Here is a 26,798-nt window from a genome sequence, read left to right on the forward strand (position 1 = left end):
TCAAATGTCTTGTTTTGTCCACAACCCAAAGATATTCAGTTTACTGTCATAGAGGAGGAAAGAAACCAGAAAATATTCACATTTAAGAAGCTGGAATCAGAGAATTTTGACTTATTTTTCTTAAAAACTGAAAACTTGATTATTTGGCTGGTAAAAAATATTCTTGGCAGGTAAATACTTAATAACCAATATATATGACTACACATTTTATATAGCTGTAGACGAGGGCTGGGCAATATGATTGAAATCAATATCATGATAATCATAAGGATTTTTCTCAATATCAATATATATCACGATATGGTTCATGTATGCAAAATCACGTTAAATAATCAAATGAATGTTCATCTCATTGAACCGAATGGTAATGTTAGGTGTGATGTCAAACAAAACAGAAATATTCAAATAATATTCCTACCATACCTCATTTTATGAGAGTTTTTAAGTAAAATTTGCTTGTCATCATCAATTTAGACAGCAGAAATGTGTCACGATATTAAAATATCTTCATATCATCACGATATGATTCCACTGAAAGACGATAAACGGCCCTACTTGGCAGGTAAATACTTAATAACCAATATATATGACTACACATTTCATATAGCTGTAGACTCACTTTCATTTTGTTGTTATGAGGAATAATCTTCAGTAGTCGACTCTCATATTACCAAAGCAAACATCACATGAACGGCAACCAAAACCTGCAAATATGAAGAAATGAAAGCCTGGGAAAAAGGTCTGAAGTTTTGAAACTGAAAATGTATTTCTGTACTTATTGATATGAAGGAAAGTGGCGTTCTCTCTCCTGTGGTCCCCCCCCCCCCCCCCCCCCCCCCCCGCAGACACGGAGGCCAGCGTGAAGATCCAGGAGATGGGCGTCCTCCCCCTGCTCCCCACCCTGCTGAGCCCGCAGTCCTCCTGCACCCCGAAAGTAGCCAACATCATAGCCGAGGTGGCCAAAAATGGTGAGGTTCGGTTTCCCAAGCCCCGTCCCACCCGGGAACACCCCGAGTTTTTGTCAGTATTCCATTTTATTACCCTCTACCTGGCTCTCATCTTTGTGTTGTTTTTACCATGCTGTCATATTTTCTTTATGAGTGTTAACTGCCAACAGTGCAATAGAGTTAGTTGTGTGTTTTATTAATCTAAAGAGGAGATGAGAGGAGAGAGGAGAGGAGACGAGGAGAGGAAGAGAGGAGAGGAGGAAAGGAGAGAGGAGAGGAGACTAGGAGAGGGGAGAGGAGAGGAGAGAGAGGAGAGGAGACGAGGAGAGGAGACAAGGAGAGGGGAGAGGAGAGGAGAGAGAGGAGAGGAGACAAGGAGAGGAGAGGAGAGGAGGAGAGAGAAGACAAGGAGAGGAGAGGAGACGAGGAGAGGAGAGGAGACGAGAGGAGAGAGGAGAGGAGACAAGGAGAGGAGACAAGGTGAGGAGAGAGGAGAGGAGACAAGGAGAGGAGACAAGGAGAGGAGAGGAGACAAGGAGAGGAGAGGAGACAAGGAGAGGGAGGAGAGGAACTCTAAGAACTCTTAACGTACATAACTGCAGTGTCAGAGAGATTCCATTTTCTCGACTCCTTCCGTGTAATTACACAAGAAGCTTTTAAAGGAGGAGAGAAGAGGAAAAAAAAAACGGAAGGGGAATAGAACTCGGGGCAAGAAAAAGGTTAGGATAATGAATGGGTTTTTAGACACTCGCAAGACGGCCCGGCTAATGATCGCCCCCCCCAGCACTCTGCCAGGCTCTGGCAGCGACCCGCTGGCATTTATCTGTCACCGCTTCCGGAAATGTCTGCAAGCAGCCAAGTGACTGCTGGGCCCCGAGACAACTCCCCTTGTATCAAGACGGTTTTAGCTGATTTGATTCTTAAAGCCGCACTAAGCAAGATTTTTATGGAAAAAAAAACAAAGAAGTGTAGCAGTGCAGTGTTGATATCAAACGGAAGGTGCAGGTTTAACGCGACGCATTCAGTGTCAGTTAGAGCAGTGATTCTCAACCTTTTTCATATCAAGGACCCCTAATCTAGTCCACATTAGGGCCATGGATCCCCATTTAGATCCAAATCTGAGAATATTTTTATTGTTAGATATGATTTTGTCCAGAATTCCATGACTGTCTGTATTGTAGGTAGAGAGATAACAGAGAAACTATGATCAAAACAGTCATTCTTCTACATTCTCTAATTGTGTTAACTTCTTGTAAATGATATAATGCTGAGGTTTACCAATTCATGAATTTGCTGGGGACCCCCTGGAACCCCCTCAAGGACCCCTGGTGGTCCCCGGACCCCACGTTGAGAACCACTGAGTTAGAGAATCAGGATCACAAAGTAGATTTAGGCTGCCACTACCTTATATATGATATGAAGGCATTATCTCATTCAGCCCCACTGTAAAATACTCATACTAGTCATTGCTCTGCACTGATGTTAGTGCACTGATACCAATTTATCAGAACTGATCCCAGTGCTGTTCCACATTTTACTCAATTTACAGTCATTCACGCCACTACCATCGGCCCATTATAAAACAATTACAGCGGCAATGGCGTGTATTTATTTGATCAATTATGCACAAACCGTTGCGTAACAGTCCTCGCTCAATTAAAATAATAATGATAAGTGATAATAATGAAGGAGAAAATAGGCTTCATAACACAGGCTGACAAATAGACAAACGCAGCTAAAGCTTTCACAGGTTCTAGTAATGGCCAATGGTGAAAGGCCGATGGAAAAATCACTTCCAAACAGGCTTCCTACGCAGGTCTGGAAAGTCTGGAAAAGTATTAAAAATGAATTTGATCATTTCCAGGTCTTGAATAGTTTGGGAATTTGAAAAAAAATGTCTGGAAAAGTATGAAAAATGTTGTGGTTCAGGTCCGATACACATATAATTCTAGCTTTTATGTTGTTGTAGAGCCACTTTGGACTGTAGAGTCCACAGTTTCTGTTGATGTGAAGAATAATGTTCAGATAGAGGGACGCTCTTATTACCCAGCTGCTGTCAGCATGCATTATATCAAATACAGACCAAAATCAAATCCAGTCAAGAACATAGGGTCTGGGAAAAATATGGAATTTTAAAATGGAAACCGTGTAGGAACCCTGCCAATCATCTCACATATTCTGATATTTGTGGCTGTGAAGAGCAATCTTCATCTATACAGTGATATGACCTAGTTAGCAGGGGCAAGATGTCTATTTGCATAAATCATATTGAACACCAGGCAAAATCTTCAAAACAAATCTAGGTCTGGAAAAAGTATGGAATTTTTTAATTGAAAATGTGTAGGAACCCTGTCCAAACATGTTCAGTAAAGACAAAGATGCCAGTAGGGGAAGGTGGGGTAGGAAGCAACAGGGTTTATGGGAAATGTAGTCTTAATTTGGAGAGACAGTAACAGTACCACTGGTGTGAGTTAGAGGCTACCGATCGTCTCCCCCATTCGTTTATGGTAAATATGCCATGGTATCACGGTTAATTCAACAGAGACAGTTTTATGCCGACACATTCTCCGGGCCTCTCTCCCCAGAGTTCATGCGGAGTCCCTGCGTCGAAGCCGGCCTCATCCCCCCTCTAGTTCAGCTGCTAAGCTCCAGCGACCAGGAGGTCCTGCTGCAGACCGGCCGGGCCCTCGGCAACATCTGCTACGACAGCCGTAAGTACAAAACCGAGTCCCACCTGGGGCCCCCGTCATCGTATTATGTAACAAGATCCAAGAAAATAAGACTTTAAACAGTGGAAACAAAAGCAATACAAACATTGAGATTGAAAGAGAATACAAACAATTGTGGGGTTTCATAAACGCATGCGGTCGATAATTCAATAGACTGTAAGAGTGGGAAGTATGGCAAAGAGTATGGATTACTTACATGTGTGGATTCAGATGTTACTAACAGTCCTGATTACTAAATATGAAAGCTGTGATTATATACAGCCTAGATATAAAGTTTGTATAAGCATAACATTATGAAAATACTGCAGTAATACAGAAAATACAGTATGAAGTAGTGGAACCCTGATGGAAAGTGTCGGTATATATGCAAAATGTAACAGTGAGAGCTACTTTTGGACTACAGTAGACAAAGCTGTAATGTGTAGGAGGCACCAATAGAGGTTCAACACTTTAAAGGAGTAATTCACCCCAAAATGAAAATTCTCTCATTATCTATTCACCCCCATGTGAGCCCCTGACCATCAAATGTCTCTAAACCACTTATGCAGCATAACTGAAGTGTTTTGGAGCCAAATAATTGCAGTATGAGTCCAGTAGACCTCTACCTCATTATGTAATGTTATTTTACATAGAGGAACCGGTAACTTCCTCTTGTGTAGTATGGCAACCGAATCAAGGAAATGGGCTGATTCTGTCTTAGGGGTGTTAGTGTTTTGTATAAAGTGGGCGGAGCTTAAACCAGAAGTGGGTGTGGTTTAGCCTGAAATGTTCAAAATCCCCCAAATTCTTAGCTTTCTGCCCTTGCAGGCTTGTGGTTTTACAATGACTTAACAATAATAATCAGTGGTGGAAAGTAACTAAGTACATTTACTCAAGTACTGTACTTAAGTACAATTTTGAGGTACTTGTACTTTACTTGAGTATTTCCATTTATGCTACTACACTACGTTCTAGAGGGAAATATTGTACTTTTTACTCCATTACAATTATTTCACAGCTATAGTTACTAGTTACTTTTCAGATCAATATTTTATATTTAAAACATTTGATCATCTTTATAAAATAACTATAAAATAGCATTGTTATAGATTAGACTACCCAAAAGTATAGCTAAATTGTTAAGATTAGCTTCACGTTGACAACTTTAAAATGCTGCTTACATGTACATGTATGTCAATAAATCAGTATTAATATTCCAATAATTTATGAAAAATATAACTCTCTAAATGGGGACAGTTTGCATAATGAGTACGTTTACTTTGATACTCTAAGTACATTTTGCTGCCAATACTTCTGTACTTTTACTTAAGTAAGATTTTAAATGCAGGACTTTTACTTGTAATGGAGTATCTTTACATTGTTGTATTGCTACTTTTACTTAAGTAAAAGATCTCAGTACTTCTTCCACCACTGATAATAATGAAGTAACAACCGCAACGTAGACGTTATGTAACCATAAACACAGGCTTTTATAAGCACAGCCATAAACGACCAAAGTCATAAACGATCATAAATGGGGAAAAAATCTCCACCATGAACTTACTGCATGCTAATATGACCTGCATGAATATTCTGGGACACTAAACAGTCAATTACAGACATCTTCATTATGAACTAGCTTATGCTCTGAGCTGAATAACCTTCAACCACCCCCGCCAGCCTATATATTTGGCTACTGTGCCCCCTTCTCAAATGTCTGTAAGTTGAATGCAGTGAAGAGCAGCAGTCTGGAGCGATGGGGAGACATGATATCCCTGCTGGACTGAACAGACTGAGAAGCCAGGGAGTCTTCATCCACTCCTCCAGTCCAACCAACTCCGCCTCGCGAAGTCTATCAGCAGAGCGGATCGGACCCGCCGGGACAAGAATTGGCCTCACCAATGCTAAATTAGTCATCAGAATAATAAGACTATTCCCGGAGCAAACAGAAAGCATACAAACAAGCCTCTCTCTCTCTCTCTCTCTCTCTTTCTGCCTCTCTCTTTCTTTTTGATATGGTAATAGAATTCGGGAACATCCCTATTTTGTATATAACTGGCCAGCCAATAGAGAGCTTGCTATACTAGCACACGCCACCCCCAACCTCCTCTATTGGCTGGCCAGCTGAAAACAGAATCAGGCTATTTCCTTGTTCCAGTTGCCATGCACCACAAGAAGTAGAAGTTACTGTTTCCTTTGCCTAGAATAATGCTACATAAAGAGCTAAATCTAGGCCTTTTGGACTTGCAATGCAATCGTTTGGCTACAAAACACTGGGATTATACTGTACGAGCTGTATAGAGCAGTGATTCTCAATCTTTTTCATATCAAGGACCCCTAATTTAGTCCACATTAGAGCCGTGGACCCCCATTTGATGTTGTTTTGTCTCTCAAATCCAAATCTGAGAGTATTTTTATTGTCAGATATGATTTTGTCCAGAATTCCATGACTGTCTGTATTGTAGGTAGAGAGATAACAGAGAAACTATGATCAAAACAGTCATTCTTCTACATTCTCTAATTGTGTTAACTTCTTCTAAATGAAATAATTATGAAGTTTAACAATACATCAATTTGCTGGGGACCCCCTGGAACTCTGTCAAGGACCCCTGGTGGTCCCCGGACCCTACGTTGAGAACCACTGGTATAGAGAAAGTTGATGGTCATTTTATTCCCTTTGGGAAACTCTAACTAACCAGACCCGATTCACTTCAGTTGTTTGTTAGAAGGCTCAGATGGAACTGACAGGATTCTCATTTTATGGAGAATTGTTCCTTTAAGGGCATTGTAGAAGGTGATTCACTTTGGAGGAGCTGAATATGAAGGTTGGAAATATTGTTTATATGACCAAAATACACCTTAAAATTCACTTAAAATATGAAATACGCATGCATTCCAGGTGTTATCCATGCTAGCAGGATTAGCATGAATAGCAGGACTTCTTAGGGCGAGTTTATTCCTAGACTCAAACCCAAATCCTGTGACTGCTAATACTGTATGCAGCCTTGCTACAGATCTTGATGATGATGAACTACTATTCCAAAATGTCCAGTACAGCCTCATTTGCAGTTTAAAGGCTTGTAATGGCATATATCAGTGAGGAAACTCCACAATCGGAACGTGGCTTATAGAATAATTGTAGAATTTTTTTTATTTTAGTTTTTTTTAGTTTTTTGCAACCGTGCGTATTTCATTCTTTATGCCCATTCAGTTAACTTAAGTGTTGGATGAAGTTGCTTCATCAAATGAGAAGCATGGTTAGATGGAGGATTTCGAAATAAGTCTTCCTTAAAAGTCCCTGTCAAAATTGGTTTTAAATTAAAGGTGCTATTTGTAGCATTTTAACATCGGTAAAACATTGCCACTTTAATTTTGGTGTTTTAGTGTAATTACTGTAAAGAAATGAGACCATTGCAGAGAAGATTGGCAGCCTCTAGCAGCCTCTACACTGCATTTTACATCGTGTGCCATTTGGCAGGAAATCTGCCGCATTGCTTTACAGCACAAATGGTGATTGCTTTATGGCACAAAATAGGAAGAAGATGTTGTCCTTCCAGCACAAACGGAGCTAAAGCTTTCAGAGTTTCTGGCAAAGGCAGATGGTGGAAGGAGTGGAAAGGTGGATGGGGAAAAATCACTTCCAACGTGTTTATCTTCTTCAGTCAATCAAATCAAAATTTTATTGAAATCGCAATATGGCCTACTGCAATTTTCAAATCGCAGGAGGCGCAATATTTGTTAAAGGCGAAATGTGTCAAAATACCATTTTAAATGAAATATTGTGGTGCTGCAGAGATGTCCTGGCCTACACATCATGTTCTACAGACTTAAGAAAACATCTTTGTTTGGTACAGATCCCCGCAAAAAGCACACCATAATCATTTTAATACGTTTTTCAATGAAAATGAGAATAATGATGTAAAAATTATCATTCCCTCTAATATCGCAAATCATATCGCAATTGCAATATCAGTCAAAATAATCGCAATTAGATATTTTTTCAAAATCGTTCAGCCCAACTATGGTCTCATTTGTTTACGGTAATTATACCAAGGCATCACAATTAGTTTGACAGTGATTGACTGATGTTCGAAAATGCCGCACATAGCACTTTTAAAATGTGGCTGTACAGTCACTCAGTTTCCCTAACTTCTTTCCTTTGTAGTCGGCTGACAAGAAACAACGAGAATAGGTGAGCGTTGATCTCGGGGAAGAAAAGCAAGAGTTTAGGCCAGATACCGGAGCGGACTGAAGGAGGCTTTAATCGCAGCTGTCGATTCCGCCGCATAGTTTCTCCCCTTGTTGAAAAGTTGGATATCTGTGGCATCTGGTGGGATCTGACATTTGTTTGAGCGCAGGGGGGTCTCAGTACGTTAGTATGGCTTTTGTGGGAGGCATGCTGGGAGAGTCTGGAGCAGCAGCTGCTCGCTTCCTTAAAGAAACATACACACTGTAATATGGTTGACGTTGCCCTATTCGCTTGAGCAGAAGTCTTTATTGCCACTTGGCCAGTGTCGGTGGAAATGACTTTTGCTGCAGCATGATGACAGAATCCAACAGCTCTGCTAGGTACAGTACATGGACACTTGATAAGTTGACACCAAATGACACATAATGGGTACAAAGCTCAATAAGCAATACATTTTAATATATCTCACGCTTTTAAACTTAACTGGGACCACTAAAGCTGGCTGTTGCTAATGGCCTCACAATACATTACATACAGCAATCCATATATAAAAATATTGAGACTATGATTATTAATTGTGAACAGCATTTTTTGATTCTGTGTTGTTCAAGAGGGTCTTGGATAACTGGCCAAACATACAGTAGATCACATGACATCAAGTCAAGATAATTCCAGCACAGCTAAAACGGAGTTTGATTGCAGAAAGACTTTCAGCGATCTAAAACATCAGCGGTGAACGTCAGGTTTTGGTGTCAGTCCCTCAGAACCAAAGGGCGAGGGCTTCTTTCTAGAGCCGCCATGTTGCACAAAGAGACGTTCAACAATCATACAGGGAGAAATCCATCGTAGAAGAGGAGAGAGACCAATTTCTCCACTGACAGTAGCCTCAATAGACCAGAATGCAATGCAGTAGGGCTAAACAATTAATCGAAATTTTATCAAAATCGCAATATGGCCTACTGCAATTTTCAAATCGCAGGAGGCACAATATTTGATACAGGAGAAATGTGTCAAAATACCATTTTAAATGAAATATTGTGGTGCTGCAGAGATGTCCTGGCCTACACGTCATATTCTACAGACTTAAGAAAACATCTTTGTTTGGTACAGATCCCCGCAAAAATCACACCATAATCATTTTAATACGTTTTTCAATGAAAATTAGAATAATGATGTAAAAATTATCATTCCCGCTAATATCGCGAATCATATCGCAATTGCAATATCAGTCAAAATAATCGCAATTAGATATTTTTTCAAAATCGTTCAGCCCTACAATGCAGCCACAAGACATGCTGTGTTTTGAGGATGGGGCGCTGGTGCACCAGCTATATTTATATGCCCATATACACCCATCTTTGATTGAAAGCAAGAAGTTCCCTAGTCTAGTTTATTTGTATAGCCCCTTATCACAAGCATGTCTCAAAAGTTGGCTGCCCAGTATATGTCATATACCTACTACATCATGTACTGTATATACAGTATCTACACACATCATATAGATTACATACTTCATATCCATACTACACATCATTCTACTAGATAATAATACATTATATACGATACTACACAGACACACAGCATGTCTTTGGACTGTGGGAGGAAACCCACGCAAGCACAGGGAGAACATGCAAACTCAAAAAACAGAAAGGACCGTGGTAGAGATTCGAACCCACAACCTTCTTGCTGTGAGGCAACAGTACTAACCACTGAGCCATTGTGCTGCCCCTAAACACCTTCACCCCTTCTCCGGGTTTTATGTAAAAAACATAATATTGCTTTGCAAACTGCCACCCCCAAATGATTGGTCTGGTCAGCCAACTGATATAAAAAGATAATACTTCCATCATATCAGAGGTGGGTAATATCCATTTTTTTAATAAAAGACCAATATAGGCGAGGTGCTATATCGGTCTAAGCCAGTCCTTGGCTCTGAGGTCCGCTCCTGCTAAGGAAACAGGGAAGCGATCCAAACCCCGCCGTACCGTCGGCGATGGGAGCCGGGAGACTATGAGAAGCGACCATACTGAGCGGGTTGACTCATCTAACGCTTCCTTTGGCAGCTCTCCTCCCAGACAAACCCCTTCCAGAAGCACTCCCGTGTATTTGTCATCGCCGTAAGACACAGTAAAGATCCGAAAAAGGAACGGCAGGCCCCCCGAAAGCCTTCCAGCGTTTTGCGGTAGAACGCTTTCATTGCCGCGGCGTGGGGGTGTGTTTTTTTTTTTTAACTACACAGATCAACCCGAGTGTATCCCGAAGGCGGCTTCGGGCGCTTGTACATGCGGGATGCGCTCTACATACATTGGACTATCGGCATAGGCTTTGCGCTTGTGTGATGTGTCGTTTTTGATCCCGGGAAAAACCTTTTCTTCTGTCAGTGTAGGAGTCAGAACAGAGCCACTTCCCCATTCCTGCTTAAAGCTGTATACGATGTTAATGCTTATGATTTACTGTTTGTTTCCCCACCTCCCCAAAATTCTTATATTCAGTATTGTGACCGTTTTCATAATCTCATTTGATATTGATTTCTATGTTTTTGCACTGCTTACTTAACGCTGCCTTCATTTGTATTTCTTTCAGGTTGTGGTTGTGTGATTGATTTCTTTATTTTTTTTTATTTTCTTTGTGGTTGATTTATGTCCTGACCTCTTTGTTTTGCAGATGAGGGCAGGAGTGCAGTTGACCAGGCGGGAGGGGCTCAGATAGTAGCTGAACACATTAAGTCCCTCTCCCAAAATACTGAGCCGGACAATCAGAAGCTCTTGACTGTCTTTTGTGGCATGCTGATGAACTATAGCAATGATAATGGTAATGATCATCTTCCCCCCCCGTAGAAGCACTGTTAACTAAACTCAAACTAATCAGAGGATGTTTTATGTTTCATGCACAGACGACGTGTATAATTGCATTTACACACATCAGTGTTCTAGAGAGTAAGACCGTAGGGTTTGAACTGTACATCTACTTGAACATTCTCTGCTTTTCTATTTTGGGCTGATTTTTTTGTCGTATCTACCCTGCTTTTCTGTTGCTTTTTCCGACTTGGCCTTTGAGGTAATCTGCAATTTTTTATTAATATTTGCCGAGAGTCAGCTTCGGTAGCGGCAGCAGCAGTGATATGTGCTGTTAGTCATCCCTTTCTCCCAATGCCTTCGCCCTGTAACGGTTTATATTGCGCACAGACTCAGCAGGTCGGATAAATCCATCATCCGTTTTCTTCCAGCGCTGTCTTTGCTTTTCACAAATGAATGGCCTTGCGCTGGCTTGTATCAAACTGCTGAGCCCAGCCTCAACTTTTGTTGTGAATAAGGTATAAATTCACCAGCAAATAGCCTACCACGTAATTCCATTCTCCTGGGATAATAGTGGCTGAAGTAGTTGAGGTGAAACTGCGAAAGCGATAAAATAATGCGCTCAACAGGCTCGGAGGGTTTGCCACCATGTCTGCACTCGCTTTGCTGGTGCTGCAGCTGTGTCTCGAAATAATAGATATGAAATATGAAATCTTGATTGATCCGGTCTTCCAAGCTACGTAAAATGTTGTAGAAATACATCCATCCAATGATGTAGGGGTAAATACAAAGGAGGGTAAACTAGGAGTTCCAATCGGTAATCATCATGAGGCAAACAGCCACCAATATTAAAGAGGAACTAAATCCCAAACCCAAATCTGTGTAAAGCCTGACATCTAATGGTAAAAAAAGCATACTACTGAAATGGCCATCTGCTATTGGGTGGTGCCAGGTGATGTCACCACCTGTTGTACTCTATAGAAGGTGACGTCATCTGAGATCACCAAAGATCAGCCAATAGCAGATGGCAATTTCAGTAGCATGCTTTTAACCATTAGATGTCAGGCTTTACAAAGATTTGGGTTTGCGGTTTTCTTTAACAAGAATCTGCATTAATTTATGCTTTCGCTTCCTTTAAAGACCCTATCCTCAAATAACCTACAGTGCTTTGATCCTAGTTATTATGATGTTTGGTATGAATTTACATCATAGATCATTTCAGATTTCATCAAAGATTTATGTTGGCCTAAAACGGTAGGTAAACTGAATTTAAGCGGGTTTACCCTCCACTATATCTGGTCTGACAGCCTCAGACCTCCTGCCATCAGGATCATGGTTGGATCCATTTGACTGGATGCTCCAGTGCTGTGAGCATGTTGGGAGGACTGGGATTGCATTAGCAAAACAGAGGAGCTGTTGTGGCTTTCAGCAGCTCCTTCCCAGTAGCTGACTGTTTTTTTATACCCAGTTAATGTCCTGAGAAACCCCCTACTTACTAACACTGTAACTGGGCCATCATGTATATAAAGATAATTTCTAAAGACACGGATACAAGTCCTTCTTAAAATTAAGGTGGCAACACTTTCTATGACTGCTACTGTATATCTACAGTGCGTTATAAGGACACTCATAAAGAATTCAAATGCACTCATAATTCCTTATGACCATGCTTAGAAGAACACAATGCTGGTGGTTATGTTGGTTACTGAATATTAATGTTTCTGACTACTTATCTGTCAGAGGTTGTCAAACAATGTTTTATTCTCAATGGGGCAACCTCTCATAGATAACCACTCTTAAACTCCCATAACACACTTGTACTTATAATTCATGGTAACACTTTACAATAAGGGTCACTAAGTTAAGGGTTAGTTAATGCTTAATAAGCATTAACTAACCCTTAATTAACAGTTAACTAATGTGTCTGGTAATCATTTACTAATGGTGTTCATGTTAACTAAGGTATTAATTTATACATTATTTAGTAGTCATCTTTATAAACTATTAAATAATGTATAAATTAATACCTTAGTTAACATGAACACCATTAGTAAATTACACATTAGTTAACTGTTAATTAAGGGTTAGTTAGTGCTTATTAAGCATTAACTAACCCTTATTAAGCATTAACTAACCCTTAACTTAGTGACCCTTATTGTAAAGTGTTACCATTCATCATAAGATATTTTATATAATGTTTTATGAGTGCTGATGTACTGCATAAGTAATCATTGTGTGTTTGTGTAAACATGGTCATAAGGCGTTACGAGTACATTAGAATTGTTTATCACCGCCCTTATATTGCACAATATATTTGGCAGTCATAGAAGGTGTTACTATTTAAAGGTGCTACTTGTATCATTTTTAAACATCAATATATCATTGTCAAATTAATAGTGTTACCTTGGTAAAATTACTGTAAACAAATGAGAGCATGGTGGAGATGGTTGGTAGCCTCTATCTCACACCAGTGGTTTTGTTAGTACTAGTGTTTCTTAAAATTAAAGCTCTATGTGATAACTTTTTTTGTGATAAAACATTCATTTCTAATTGCTGTTAGTGTTGGAGTTGGCCTTTCCAGGCTACAATTAGTGTCACACAGGAAGCGATGCATTTCCACTATATTAGTAGATGCTAATGCTAACTACCGTGGCCGCGTTAGCATCGTAGATATTAACCCATTAGCTTTTGTGAGTAGTATTCTACAACGGCAGACACAGCGTTTTATCCTAGTGTCATGAGTGTTTACGTGATCAATAAGCACACGCTTGTTTGTTGTCTGACGTCATTAAAAGTGCAACGTCAGTAAAATCGACAGTGAAGTTGCGAATTCTGACCAGAGTAGCCATTGACATGCCACGTTAGCACATGTAGCGGTGCTTGCTGTCCCCCCCCTTCTCCTCCCTGAAGAGGATAAACTTATTGGAAGTGATTTTTCCATCAACCTTTCACTCCTTCCACTGTCTGCCACTGCCAGAAACTCTGAAAACTTTAGCTGCGTTGGAGCTGGAGGAACAGCACCCTGTTCCCGTTTTGTGCCGTAAAGCAATGTTCCTAAAGCAGTCCAGTAGATTTCCTGCCAAATCCGACCCAGTGGCACACGATGTAAAACACACTGTAGAAGCTAGTACAGGCTGCCAGTCTTCTCGGTGACGGGCTCATTTGTTTACAGTAATTATACTAATGTCTCAAAATTAATGTGGTAATGATTTGTTGGTTCTATTTAGGAAATTGCTCATTGTATTTGTCTTATCCTGCCATGGACGAGTGATGAGATTTTTTTTTTCCTGGTGACTTTAACATGGCTTGTAGGCGTTTGGCTTATTTGACAGTCTTGATTGACATTCCACAAAGATCCAAAAGGATAACCACTTGGATCTCGTTTACCAAATTTTTTATTTTTTTTTTCCTCTCCTACTTTCTGTTTCATGCTACTCATGTACCTCACTCTTATCCCCTTTTTCCCCCCAACATCCATTCGTCTACTTTGGTTTCTGAATAAAAACTAAATCCAGATGCTTTCTTTTTCCTCTCCAGGCGCTTCTAATAGCTCTACCACTTCTTGCCGTGACCAGGGAAATACATCTACACATTTCTTTTTAGGTTTCTACATCAAAATGGCATTGCTGATTTGAATTTCTCATGTGTAAGGGAAACTGGAGTGTAGATTTGTCTCCTTGGTTACACCTAACTCATCCTCCTGTTCTAGAGACAGCCTTGAACACCAGGGCTAGGGTCAATTCTTATTAAATACGGGTATTAAAGTGGTAATTCATTACAGTTATTCCACAGTTATTTTTGAGTTTTAGTGAATTGGAGCAGAGTTGACCCCGGCCCTGTTTCACAAATGAGAGCAACATGTCTATTTCGGATAGCAGAAATCTTTGTATGAAAAGGTTTCTGGCTCCATATTTCCTGTCTTTATTTCAATATTTCCATCATTATAATTTGATGAGTTACCAAGCCCCCCCCCATTCTCAAACTTTACCCTGCGTTCACATTGTGAGCAACTTGGTTGATGTGTCGTTCTATGAGAGGCTCCCATTCCATCTATATAGCGGTCTCCAGCTACAATGTTTTGACCAAGAAACATAAGCTATGTATTTATGCAAATTAGATGTTTTTTACCTGCGTTGGCATTTCCTTCAATAACGTTATATTGTTTTGATGGCTTAACATAGCTAGCTAGCAAGTGCTAATTAGGTAGCATTAATTAAACATATGGATGGGACGATATATTGAAATTCAATATATCGCGATCCAAAAATGTGACAAAGTGTATCGTCGAGCAGAAAAATTTAGCATGATATTAGCTACATTTTATTCTGCTGTAGTAATCACAAATGAGACGTTTGACCATCACAATTTCACAAGCTGTCCATCCAAATTATATTATTTGCACTTTGTAATTACGTTTTTAAATTGTCGTTTACATTCTAAGCCAGGACCGTTGCTAGAAAGATTTGTTGCTTAGAAATAAATTCTGCGCAGTCATACTTTGTTGTATCACCGTATCGTAGTTGTATCGAATCGTAGCGTGATATATCATCCCATCCGTAATTTAAAATAAACGGAAAACTCAATAATATTACTTCAGAGCTTAGCATCCCACTGAGCAATTTTACGTTGACTAGACGTTTAAAACACGTCTAAATGGCCATAGCCGTCTAGGCTAAATTAAGTTTAAATGGGGTTGAAAAGTGAAAGTTTATTAGATGTCTATACATAGACAATATTATCCTGGACTATATGAGAGCTACGCATAGACGCAATGTTGAAATTACTTCTTGTGCTCAGATAATTATCTTGTAGGCTAGACTTCTCTGGTGCATATTTGTGGTATTTACAGATGTTTATTCATTGTAATAATGTATTTACTGCTTGGTCTAAAATAGGTCTATACATAGCCGTAATGATCCTGGGCTATATGAGAGCTAAAGCATAGACAAGACGTTGAAATCACGTCTTTTGCTCAGTGGGATCGATCCCAGCGATGGTTGCAACCGTTCTCCAAGCGTCGTTTTTGAGACATTTATTTCTGTAGTCTTTCAAATAAAAGTTAGAGAAACTGGGAAGCTTTGAATGGCTTTGCACTTTCCCAGCAGATCTATTGTTCATGAAGCAATATCACATCTGTAGGCAAGCGAGGAAAGGAATGTGGAAATCTGATTGGCTGTTGACGGCTGATGACCGCAAAAAGTTCAACAGTGGCGACAAGCGTGTTGAGTTCCCCCGGTCGCTCGGCTCTATAGGAAATGAATCAACTTCTGGTGACTGTTGATCGTGTTGCTTGCAGTTTGAACGCACGGTTAAAGGAATACACAGAGTTTTTGGTGAAGTGGCCCTTTTGTCAACTTCAAGTGACGAGAACATAGACCACAATCATCCTCGGTAGATGGGGGCAATCTCCATAAAAACACGGTGTATTCCTTTAACTGTTCATAGGATGGGACAGAGCGCACTTTAACATTATAGTATTATAACTGGGGAGACTGGGCTGTAACTCTAGTGCCTTTATTAGGCCCGAGTCATCAACATAACGATCAGTAACTACTATGTATGTTGTAAAATGAATGTAGTCTGTATGATCATAGTTGAGGTCCTGGTTACATGGAATCATGACTGTATGGTATCATGTACAATAAACATGGAAGCGGGGTGTGGTGTTTTCAGCTTAACACATTTTTGAAAAATTCAACTTTGAAAATCAGAGTGATAAAAATGCCCGCTGTTTATTTAAATACGGGGTATGAGCTTTCAGTCACAGCCAGAATGTGAGTCTCCTTACACCTGAGGAACAGTTATGACCACCGGCTGACTGTTTGTCTTTCTGTTTCTCTGTTTTCTCCAGATTCCCTGCAGGCCCAGCTGATCAATATGGGTGTGATCCCGACCCTGGTGAAGCTGCTAGGCATCCATTCCCACAACACAGCCCTGACAGAGATGTGCCTAATTGCCTTTGGGAATTTAGCCGAGCTCGGTGAGTACGTCTGGATGTGTTGCACCTTTTAAACAATGCCCACGATGTTCCCATCCTCTAAAATGGTCAGAAATGTAATTTGGGCAAGTTGTCATACAGTTGGTGTAGGATTAGTGAATACATTATTCTGCATTTCTAACGTTAAAGTAATTTTTGTAATAGTTTTGTCCATATATACAGTAGAGGTGATACGTCATAAATAATTCCTGTTCTGGCATGGAATCATATGGCAGCCATCTTAGTTTTTTATTTAGTGTAATATGTAAAACAACTATTACTCTCTAAACCAGTGGTTCTCAACGTGGGGTCCGGGGACCACCAGGGATCCTTGAGGGGGTCCCCCAGCAAACTCATGAGTTGTTAAACTTCAGCATTATTTCATTTACAACAAGTTAACACAGTTAGAGAATGTAGAGGAATGACTGTTCTGATCATAGTTTCATTGTTATCTCTCTACCTGCAATACAGACAGTCATGGAGTTCTGGACAAAATCATATCTGACAATAAAAATATTCTCAGATTTGGGTCAAAGAAACAAAATCTCATCAAATGGGGGTCTGTGGCTCTAATGTGGACTAAATAGGGGTCCTTGATATGAAAATGGTTGAGAATCATTTGTAACATCCAAGGAGATCTAATCATGTTTAGTCAGCAAGATTATCTTAAAGAAGCATTTTATGATGGTCCATTTATTTTGCAGAAACTATGAATCCCTTTTTTAAGCGACTTCATAGTTTTCAGCTTTCCTTGGTACTCAGAGTAGCTCCTAAAAATGCAATTTTCATTGAACATTTTTCATATAAAGCCGTCTGAAAGGATGTTATGGCAATAGACGGATCATGTTGGCAGCAGCATCACAAACGCATAACAATGCACACAGACACAAAATGGACAACTTGGGCAACATTACCTCCCACGCACAATGCTTTTCCTTTCACAGCACTGCTTTGCCTTTTGAACATATTGTGCAGCTTGTAGCCTGGCAAATAAAAGCAAACAGGATTCGTCACTGATGGCGACTTGTACTAAACGTCTCCTTTAACATTACACTCTTACTAAGGCTGGGTATTGGCAAGGACCTCACGATACGATTGTATCACAATACACTGCGATACGATACATATTTTACTGAAAATTTTAAAATAGAGCTGAAAATACAACTTGCTGTGTACCACCTGGGTAGTCTAATATGTTCATCACATTATATTGATAACTCAGCGGACAAATTGAGTCAAAACTATTTAATTCAAGGGGATTTGAGGGAAATTTAAGGACATTTTAAATCCGTTTAAAACATGAATAATTTTTTTTAATGTATCGATACGAGGGGCTGGAAAATCGATACAGTATCATGGAAAAAAATATTGCAATACTCAGCTGTATCGATTTTTTTGCACAGCCCTAACTCTTATAACGGCATTAATAAAAATAGTTGCAAGCACGGCTGTTCTCGGCTTCCGTAGAGCCTGAACCAGATTTCCTCCACATATTAATTGACCTGTAAGTCAGACCTGGTAAACAAAACATTATTACTGTGAGTTTTAGCAGTTAAACTTCCCAGCTTTAAGAAAATGCGCAATGCCGCCCCTGCATTTGTACAATTGTAGACAATTGTATGCCCAGCCCACATGGACTTACAAGACACCATACATTCAAACAAGCCAGGACCAGAGTACAGTGTTTACATTGTCAAACAACATAGAAAGAAAATAAAGAAACTAAAGCATCTTTCACCTTCAGATCTTCAGACCATCACTGAGTTACTTGAACCTCTTTCTGTGCAAACCAGTGTTGTTCGTAAAAATCACAGGAAGTCGTGGTTCTAATTATATTTACCCGGCCGTGTGTCAGAGCAGGCGTCAACTGATGGTCACTTTGACAGGTCGTTCAGATGGGAACAGACTCATTGTTAAGGCAGCACTGAACCTATGTTGATTTATGTTGAAAGCAGGATTTTTTTTATGCTGTGGCCGTGGCCGCTAATTATGACAAAATTTCACACAAATGTCTAATAGGATAAAATGATGAAGTGATGACATTTTATATCCAAAAGTTCAAAGGTCAACTTCACTGTGACATCATAATGTTTTGCTTACCACTGTAGCTGAGAAAACAGTCTTGGGTCATTCTACAAAAACGGTGGAAGTGCTGTCACTTACTTTTGCAGACACCAAAATCCTTTAAGTTGACCTAATAATCACATTAATTATATATGTTCAATAAATAAAGACTGTCCTCGCAATGATAAAACAAAGTTTATTGGCAGAGGAATACAACCGCAAGGCTAGTTTTATTATGACACCAGCCAAGAATGCCACACTATTGTGAGAGCGACTTAATTCTAAACTGGAACTTCCCTCTTGCAGGGCCACACAGGGTGTGTCTAGGCATGCGGACGTGTGCTAAACTAACGCCTTATCAATATATTCAATTTCCGAATGTAGATGACATTATGTACAGGACAGGCAGATTTGAATATGTGCATAACTAGCTGTTCACCTGATGAATAATGTCGTCCCTTTGTGTTGTCAGAGTCCAGCAAAGAGCAGTTTGCCTCCACCAACATCGCTGAGGAGCTGGTGCGTCTCTTCCAGAAGCAGGCCGAGCACGAGAAGAAGGAGATGATTTTCGAGGTTCTGGCTCCGCTTGCAGAAAACGGTAAGATGTACCGGACACAGTAACGGAACTGCGTTAACGTAACGGTAGCAGGGAAGTCCCATCAATCGCAAGCTTTCAGGTGAAAAGTCAGCGTTTAAGGTAAGACGGAGCTTTAATGATGTCCGTGGGGAAACTGCGTCAATTCAGCAGCAAATAGTAATGGCATACAGCAAAGAATAATAGAATGAATGAATGAATTAAATTTTATTATTGTGTCATGCGTACAATTGTATGCCCAGCCCACATGGACTTACAAGATACCATAAATTCAAACAAGCCAGGACCAGAGTACAGCGTTTACATTGTCAAACACCAGAGAAAGAAACTAAAGCATCTTTCACCTTCAGATCTTCAGACCATCACTGAGAAGGGCAGAACTCCTAAATCACTGACAGAAGCTTACTATGTGTTACTGAAAAATCAAAATAAATATTAATTAAAAAATCTATCTTGCCTTCTTTTCCAGGCTTTTGAGATAAAGTTAGCAAACTTAAACACATCAAAATTAAACAGCTATTCCAGTTTTTGCTCATCTGAACACCAGAATATTTCAGGGTTTTGTCGAACGATTTCATGGCACAGTAACTCTCTTAAGTCATCAGAATTCGTACAGTACAAAAGAAAATGGGACTCACTTTCCACTTCACCCAAATCACACAGCTCACACAGTCTGTTTTCGACCAACCTCAATGGCCAGAGGAAGAATACCAGCTCTCAACTGTGCAACCAAAGATCTTTGGCTTCTAACGAGATGTAACATATAATTCAGGGCCAAAATTCTGTTTGATATGCACATATGTCCTTAATTTTGGCTTTGACAGAACGTTTTCAAACCAGTTTTTCTTCAAATTTCAGTGAAAGCTTATTTTTAATGGAGTTAACATTACAGCACAGATTATTCCTGTACATATACAACATATGATCCACCTCCTCAAAAAGTAGAATTAGAATAGAATAAAAGTAAGAATAGGGCAAATGGGAAGAATTGAACATAATGCAACCGATAGAGTCTAGCGATTCCAATGCGAAACAATGGAGAGGGACTGCAGCGTTTTCTCATGCCTTTAGACGACAAGCATGTCCTCCTACTGTAGTAAATTATCCACTCAGTGTGACTCATGCTTTCCAGGCTGACTGCTAACTGCACAGTCAGCTCCTACATTTGTTCAGCTGCTCTTTTTTAAACATGTCAGCCTGTGTGTGTGTGTGTGTGTTTATGTATGTGTGTGTGTGTGTGTGTCCCAATAGGAGAGAGCGCATCTTACCGACTGTTGTTATCACCATTCCAGGCACACTGGGTTCTCCCACACTGCCAGTCTCCAAGACAACGTCCTACTTAACTCCACTCCAGAGAAATCTCTCTCTACCTCTCTCTCTCTCTCGCTCTCTCGCTCTCTCTCTCTCTCTCTCTCTCTCTGTCTGTCTCTGTTGTCTCTCTCACTTTGGCTTTTGTTCGCCGGCTGTCTAGAAAGAAAGAACAGCTCAACACTCATTCTTAGAAAACGACAGGGACACAATGACACAGGGAATAAATAGATTTTAACCCCTTTGTGTCTTGCTTGCAATCTAATTTGTTTTCTACATATCACATATCAGTTTGTTTTTTTTCGGGGTTTTTTATTACGATGTATTGAATTAGAAAACATGGATGGAAATGGCAAAAGTTGATCAAATTTCCTCAGTATCACAAAAATGTTCTTTTGATAAAATATGCAGTAAATAGTGATGGAAACGCATTTGTTGAATAAATAATGATGTAGGTTTGGCACAGCCGGCTCGGTTTCATTGTACAATAGTTGAAAAGTGTCTTTGGACGTCCTGACCCCAAATTTAGTCCACATTAGAGCCACGGACCCACATTTGATGAGATGTTGTCCCTCGGACCCAAATCTGAGAATTTTTGTATTGTTAGATATGATTTGGTCTAGAATTCCATGACTATCTGTGTTGTAGGTAGAGAGATAACAGTGAACTATGAACTATGATAAAAAATATTCGAATGTAGAATAGTCTTCTACATTCTCTCATGGTGGTAACGTCTTGTAAATGAAATGATGGTGAAGTTTAACAATTTACCCATTTGCTCGGGACCCCCTAGAAGCCCCTCAAGGACTCCCGGTGGTCCCTGGACCCCACGTTGAGAACCACTGTATTAATGAATGACCCTAACCCTAACTGTCCTCCTCTTCCTCCCTAGACGTGATCAAGCTGCAGCTGGTGGAGGCCGGCCTGGTGGAGTGTCTCCTCGAGGTGGTGGCTCAGACCGTGGACGGGGAGAGGGAGGAGGACGTCGCCCAGCTCAAGACCGCCTCCGACCTGATGGTGCTGCTGCTGCTGGGAGGTAAACGCCGGGGTTAGACCAGCACATGGGGCCCATATCAGCCTCTAATTAGAGATCTGGGGCCGGATTCACAAAACCCTCCTTAAGAAAAAAAATCTTCTCAAGTGCCATTTTTTTCTTAACTTTAGTCTTAAGAAAAAAAAATAGGAAAAAATGCTATTCTCAAAAACAGCTCTTATATATTTTCTTAACTCTCTTCTTATGTTTCCTCCTAAGAAAAAACTTAGGAATAAATGGTATTCTTGAAATGAAAGTTCTCAAATTTGTTCTTGATTTTTTTCTTAACTTTAAGACGGCCCTTCACCTGTCTTAAAACTCCTACAGTGAAAAGGTAAGCCTCTAATATCATATATTTAAACATATTTTAGACAAGTAGGTTATAGTTCAAAGTCTTCATAGGTTCCCCTACACCTAACATTAAGATGAACATTTATTGTAAAGCTTTATTTGGTGTAGGGCCAGGTAGGCCTCTGTCTCATGTCTGTTGAAAATAAGATGCAAATTTTACAGTTACCAACAGCAACCAATGTTTAAATCTTTGCTCTAGTTGCTCTAAATAGGTTTTTCCCCAATTGTTTTGTAGATGGAAGCACTTTGAGTTGCCTCCTAGCCTTGTCTCCTAGCCTCCTAGCCTTGTCTCCTAGCCTCCTAGCCTTGTCTCCTAGCCTCCTAGCCTCAATGGCAGTAAGCCTAAAGTGTATTAACCAGAATTAATTCAGGCCCTATTTTGAGAAGTTCTTAAGTAGGAAAATTAAAGAAATTTGTAAGAAATGAGACTGTTACTTAGAAAATATTGAGGAATTGCACTTAAGAGCCTTCTTAAGAACTTCCTAAAATTTCCTCTTATGTCATTTCTTACTATCTTAAGAACACATTGGTGAATCCGGCCCCAGATCTGGTCCAGTCAGTGTGGTCCACCTCTGATATGATGGATATGATGCAGTTTGGTTGATCACATATTTATTGTAGAATCGATCAATACTACACTGGTTGTCTATGGGAAGAACTTAACTGGGGTAAACACTGAATCTGTGAATATTTTAGTCATGATAATGATACTGAATCTCGGCTATTGACAGCTTCAGTCCAGTAATGTTGGTATTTGTGTCAAATCGGTGGAGCCCTGTACACACACACACACACACACACACACACACACACTCAGGAGTCTTTCGATTAAAAAGGGTCTTATGTAACAGTAATTAACAATTCAAACTTGCTTCAGATTGTCAGATTACTGTGGCAGCGCAGCCCCCGCAGCCAGCTGCACAAGGCCATCACAGGGGAAAACTGACTTATTTTATGGACGTAAAATATCACCATTGTTCATGTGTGGACATAAAAGTGCACAGTGTCCTGGAGCAATGATTTGATGATTATTATGGGGGATCTGGATGGAGGAGGTACACGGTGCTCTCCTCAGAGCCTCTGTCGCGCGCTGATGTTGGGAATTAATAATTCAACCTTTTTGTAAATATTTTATTACGGTCGAATAGACCTGAAAATGGTTTGCGTTATAAATACACATACCGGTCTCTCCGTCACTAAAGCTAGCCTCGCCAGACCCATCAGTTTAAATGAGAACATATGGCACACGCTCGCCATTACGCTACAGTCCACAGACCCAATCAGTCGAGGCGAGCGATCTGATTGGTTGCCAGCACGCTGCTTATACACTGTGCTACATGGCAACCTGGGAGCTAGCTGGCAGTGTTTCTTGCTTTTTCTTTTTTATTCCTGTGTATCACTGTGGAACGCAGGAAGAATGGCGGTTAGCTGAACAAGCTGATGGGGATTTGAGTAAATATATGCTGCTTTGAAGAAAACTTTTTTTTTCGGCAATATACATGCAGCAGAGGGCGTTTTTTACGATGCGGTTATGGGTATTCCAGTGATGCTGACAGTACCAAGCCGTCATATGTATAATCACAGTGAGGTTACACAAAGTTTCTGAAGGCTGATACCTGTACCAATGGTTTGTTCTGATATTCAGCATGTTTAAATTTGATCATTTTATTTTTTTTTTCATTCACAATTTCTAATACTTACATACATACAGACCACCAAATGGCAAAGGAGACGTACACACGAGGAGAAAGAAAGAAAGAAAAAAAAAGGGTTAACACCACAGTACAATTACAATATAATGTAAGAATTAAGCAATTGATTGCAGTTATTCTAATATGAAATGAAATGGCAACAAAGACAGTCCATGGAAATGCCAATGTCAATTAAGAACAACAAGAATCCCAACAGAAAGGGTACTCAGCCATCCGCAATGAAGCCCATCCACAATAAAATACAAAATTTGAATAAAAATTCAAAATTACAGATATAAAAAAGGTGCTTGGAAACTTTATTTTTATGGACATTTGAGATTGAAAAGCTAAAGATAGGATTGACAGGCTAAAGAACCTCTCACCTGGTCCCACAGCCCAGTGGAACCATGAAAATTTGATCATTTTTCATGCCAAAAATTTGGATTCATCTTGTGAGGGAAAAGCCTCTGAAACGGCATTTAGACTGATGGCTAAAACCTTCCAGTGAAACCCATATGTATTCAAATTCATGGTGGGTCAGCAGCTCCTTAAAGCGGCCAATAGTACGATTTTTGCTGCCTCCATAGCAGTAACGCAGATGTGTTTACAAAGCAAACGCGGCACAGGGCATATACACCAATTGTTAAATGAGTCTGTGTCAGCCGGATTCTTGGAGAAATCGTGTTCTCGCTACAGTAACCTGTGTCCACATGGCCCCCTTGTGTAGATGAGTCCATGCAGAAGCTGTTTGAGGGAGGGAAGGGCAGCGTGTTCCAGAGGGTCCTGTCCTGGATACCGTCCCACAACCATCAGCTGCAGCTGGCCGGGGCGCTGGCCATCGCCAATTTCGCTCGTAACGGTAAGCCTTACTTTACATATTGTTGTAAGATGGGGTCACTAAGAGGAAAGTGGGGGAAGTGGGGCATTACAGCAGCAAAATAACAATAATATATAGCAAATAAAAATGTTAGTTAGTTAATTGTCTGTCTACCCATCCATCCATCCAGGATTTCTGGGTTTTTGGTACTTACTGTTTTGTCCTAATCCTATCTATCTGGCTTGCTGTAGACTAGCTTCCATCATTAATTTTATTGCTGAAAATGCAAACTGTGATGGCAGTTTTTGAACTTGTTTACTGTGTTATGTTCCATGCTGGGCCCATTACTCAGAAAAGTTTAACACTTGTTACTCATTTCAAAAGTAACTTTATGACTTTGCTTATTTCTCCCTGGTAGCAGTAATTTGTTAGACAACTTGTTGTATTACTTTTCTGGTACAACCTCAAAACTGGTGATAGCATCGTATAATATCAACAATCGGTCAATTTTTCTACCATTTCTCGTCAAAGTAGAGGGAATTCTTCCACCCGGAGAAAGTCAACTTTTCTACCATTTCTCGTCAAAAGAGTGGAAATATCCAGAGAAAGTCAATTTTTCTACCATTTCCCAACAAAGTAGTCATCTAAGCTTCTGTCTGTACCCACATCAGCTGAGAGGATGATGTCTAATTATCCTGAAAACAAATCAGTGGATGGGGGTTGGACATTTTTGAATTATTCATCTTCACTCTCACATTTAAAGGAGGTGATAACAAAATTGTTGACATGAAAGTGAAATTGAAAATAACAATTTGTTACGCTACTCCTCATTACTGGGAAAAGGAATATTACTGTTAACATATTACCACCCAACACTGAAGTATCTCACAAAACATCAATGTATCTCCTCAACTTGCACTTGTGTCCGTAGATGGGAACTGCATCCACATGGTTGACACTGGTATTGTGCAGAAGCTTCTGGAGCTGTTGGACCGGCACGTTGAGGAGGGAAACGTCACCGTTCAGCACGCAGCGCTCAGCGCCCTGCGCAACCTGGCCATACCCGGTGAGCCCGCTCCACAACACATCAGTCTAGGAACTTTCTATTTCTTCTACCTATAAGGAAGAGCTTGCATTTCACATATACAGAGTGTAAAAAGGTCAGGAGTCTACGGAAGCGTAATGCATTCACTTGAGAAAAAAAAATCTTAGCTGTTTTTCTGAATTAACAAAAACAGCAGAATTTTTTTTTTTTTTTTTTTTTATGCTTTGTTTTTCAGAATTAACGAGCTAATTATCTCAGAATTCTGAGAAAAGTCATAATTCTGCTCTGTTTTTCTGAGATAATTATCTCGTTAATTCAGAAAAACAGAGCAGAATTATTTTTTTCCATGAAAACTTTTCTGCATAAAAAACTGGTAAACTGGCAACTAAACGAGTATCAAAACTAATGCGCACCACAAAAAGATATATGGTGTTTTCAGACTTTTTGTTCTTTTAGTTTCTTTTGTGTGTTTTTTTTTTTGTTTTTTTTGTCCCCTTTTCCCTTTACCTTTCCCTTGGCCGTCATTGTAAATAAGAATTTGTTCTTAATTGACCTGCCTGGTTAGAGGTTGGTAAAGGTTACCAACCTATCCAACCTTATCTAACCTTTACCTGGTAAAGGTTAGATAAAAATAAAAAATTTTGGAGACTCTGTACATGTACAAATACCTATTTCAAAATATACACATTTTGACCCAAAACATGTATTAGGACTTGCAGATATACGTATGTTGTCAACAGCTCACTGGAATAAAATGTATTTCCAGTGTCCAAAATTGATTTCAAATGAAAGTCATCTATAAGTACAAATGCATTCTTGGGCCAATTGTTGTGTAATGTGAAACATATTCTGAAGTATATGTAAAATGTATTTTTGAGGACAACAGATGCCACCTAACGCAAGACGACACCCATCAGCCTCTTAGCTCTGAGTGTTGCCATGTGGAATTGTTGACTTCAGATGGTTTGTCCGCCTACATTTCGCAAAAGGCTCAGCCAGACATTTCTCCTGACTTTTATTTATTTATTTATTTTTTTGAATACTGCAAAAACAGAGTGGAGGGGTTTGGCCATGCAAGACTAAGCTAAATAATGAATGTTTTTTTGGCCCAGCAGACAGATAATTTTCAATACTACTCTTGACTAAACAATCCAGTTTACAAATTTACAAATAAATACAATTTTACAATTTTATTTTATAAAGAACACACTCAGAGTGGCATAGATTAAATGCAAACAAATATTTGCCTCTCAACAGGAAGAAAAATAAAACATATTA

At 39.8% G+C, this 26,798-nt stretch overlaps 1 protein-coding gene across 1 annotated transcript in view; it reads left to right on the plus strand.

Annotated features, from left to right (window-relative positions):
* Nucleotides 1-878: 878 nt before the first annotated feature.
* Nucleotides 879-26,798, plus strand: part of rap1gds1 (RAP1, GTP-GDP dissociation stimulator 1) — a 31,202-nt gene continuing 5,282 nt past the window's right edge. The window contains exons 1-8 of the mRNA XM_071513583.1: nucleotides 879-968; nucleotides 3,533-3,658; nucleotides 10,509-10,655; nucleotides 16,491-16,619; nucleotides 19,153-19,278; nucleotides 21,476-21,619; nucleotides 24,386-24,517; nucleotides 25,407-25,541. Coding sequence (XP_071369684.1) covers nucleotides 3,538-3,658; nucleotides 10,509-10,655; nucleotides 16,491-16,619; nucleotides 19,153-19,278; nucleotides 21,476-21,619; nucleotides 24,386-24,517; nucleotides 25,407-25,541 — 934 coding nt within the window. The 5' untranslated portion in view covers nucleotides 879-968; nucleotides 3,533-3,537. The remainder of the gene's footprint in view (nucleotides 969-3,532; nucleotides 3,659-10,508; nucleotides 10,656-16,490; nucleotides 16,620-19,152; nucleotides 19,279-21,475; nucleotides 21,620-24,385; nucleotides 24,518-25,406; nucleotides 25,542-26,798) is intronic.

The sequence above is a fragment of the Centroberyx affinis genome, unplaced genomic scaffold (assembly GCF_046629955.1).
Source record: "Centroberyx affinis isolate AG114_WGS23_722 - 3 ecotype Tasmania unplaced genomic scaffold, CSIRO-AGI_Caff_v1 ptg007358l_1, whole genome shotgun sequence".
Lineage (NCBI taxonomy): Eukaryota > Metazoa > Chordata > Actinopteri > Beryciformes > Berycidae > Centroberyx > Centroberyx affinis.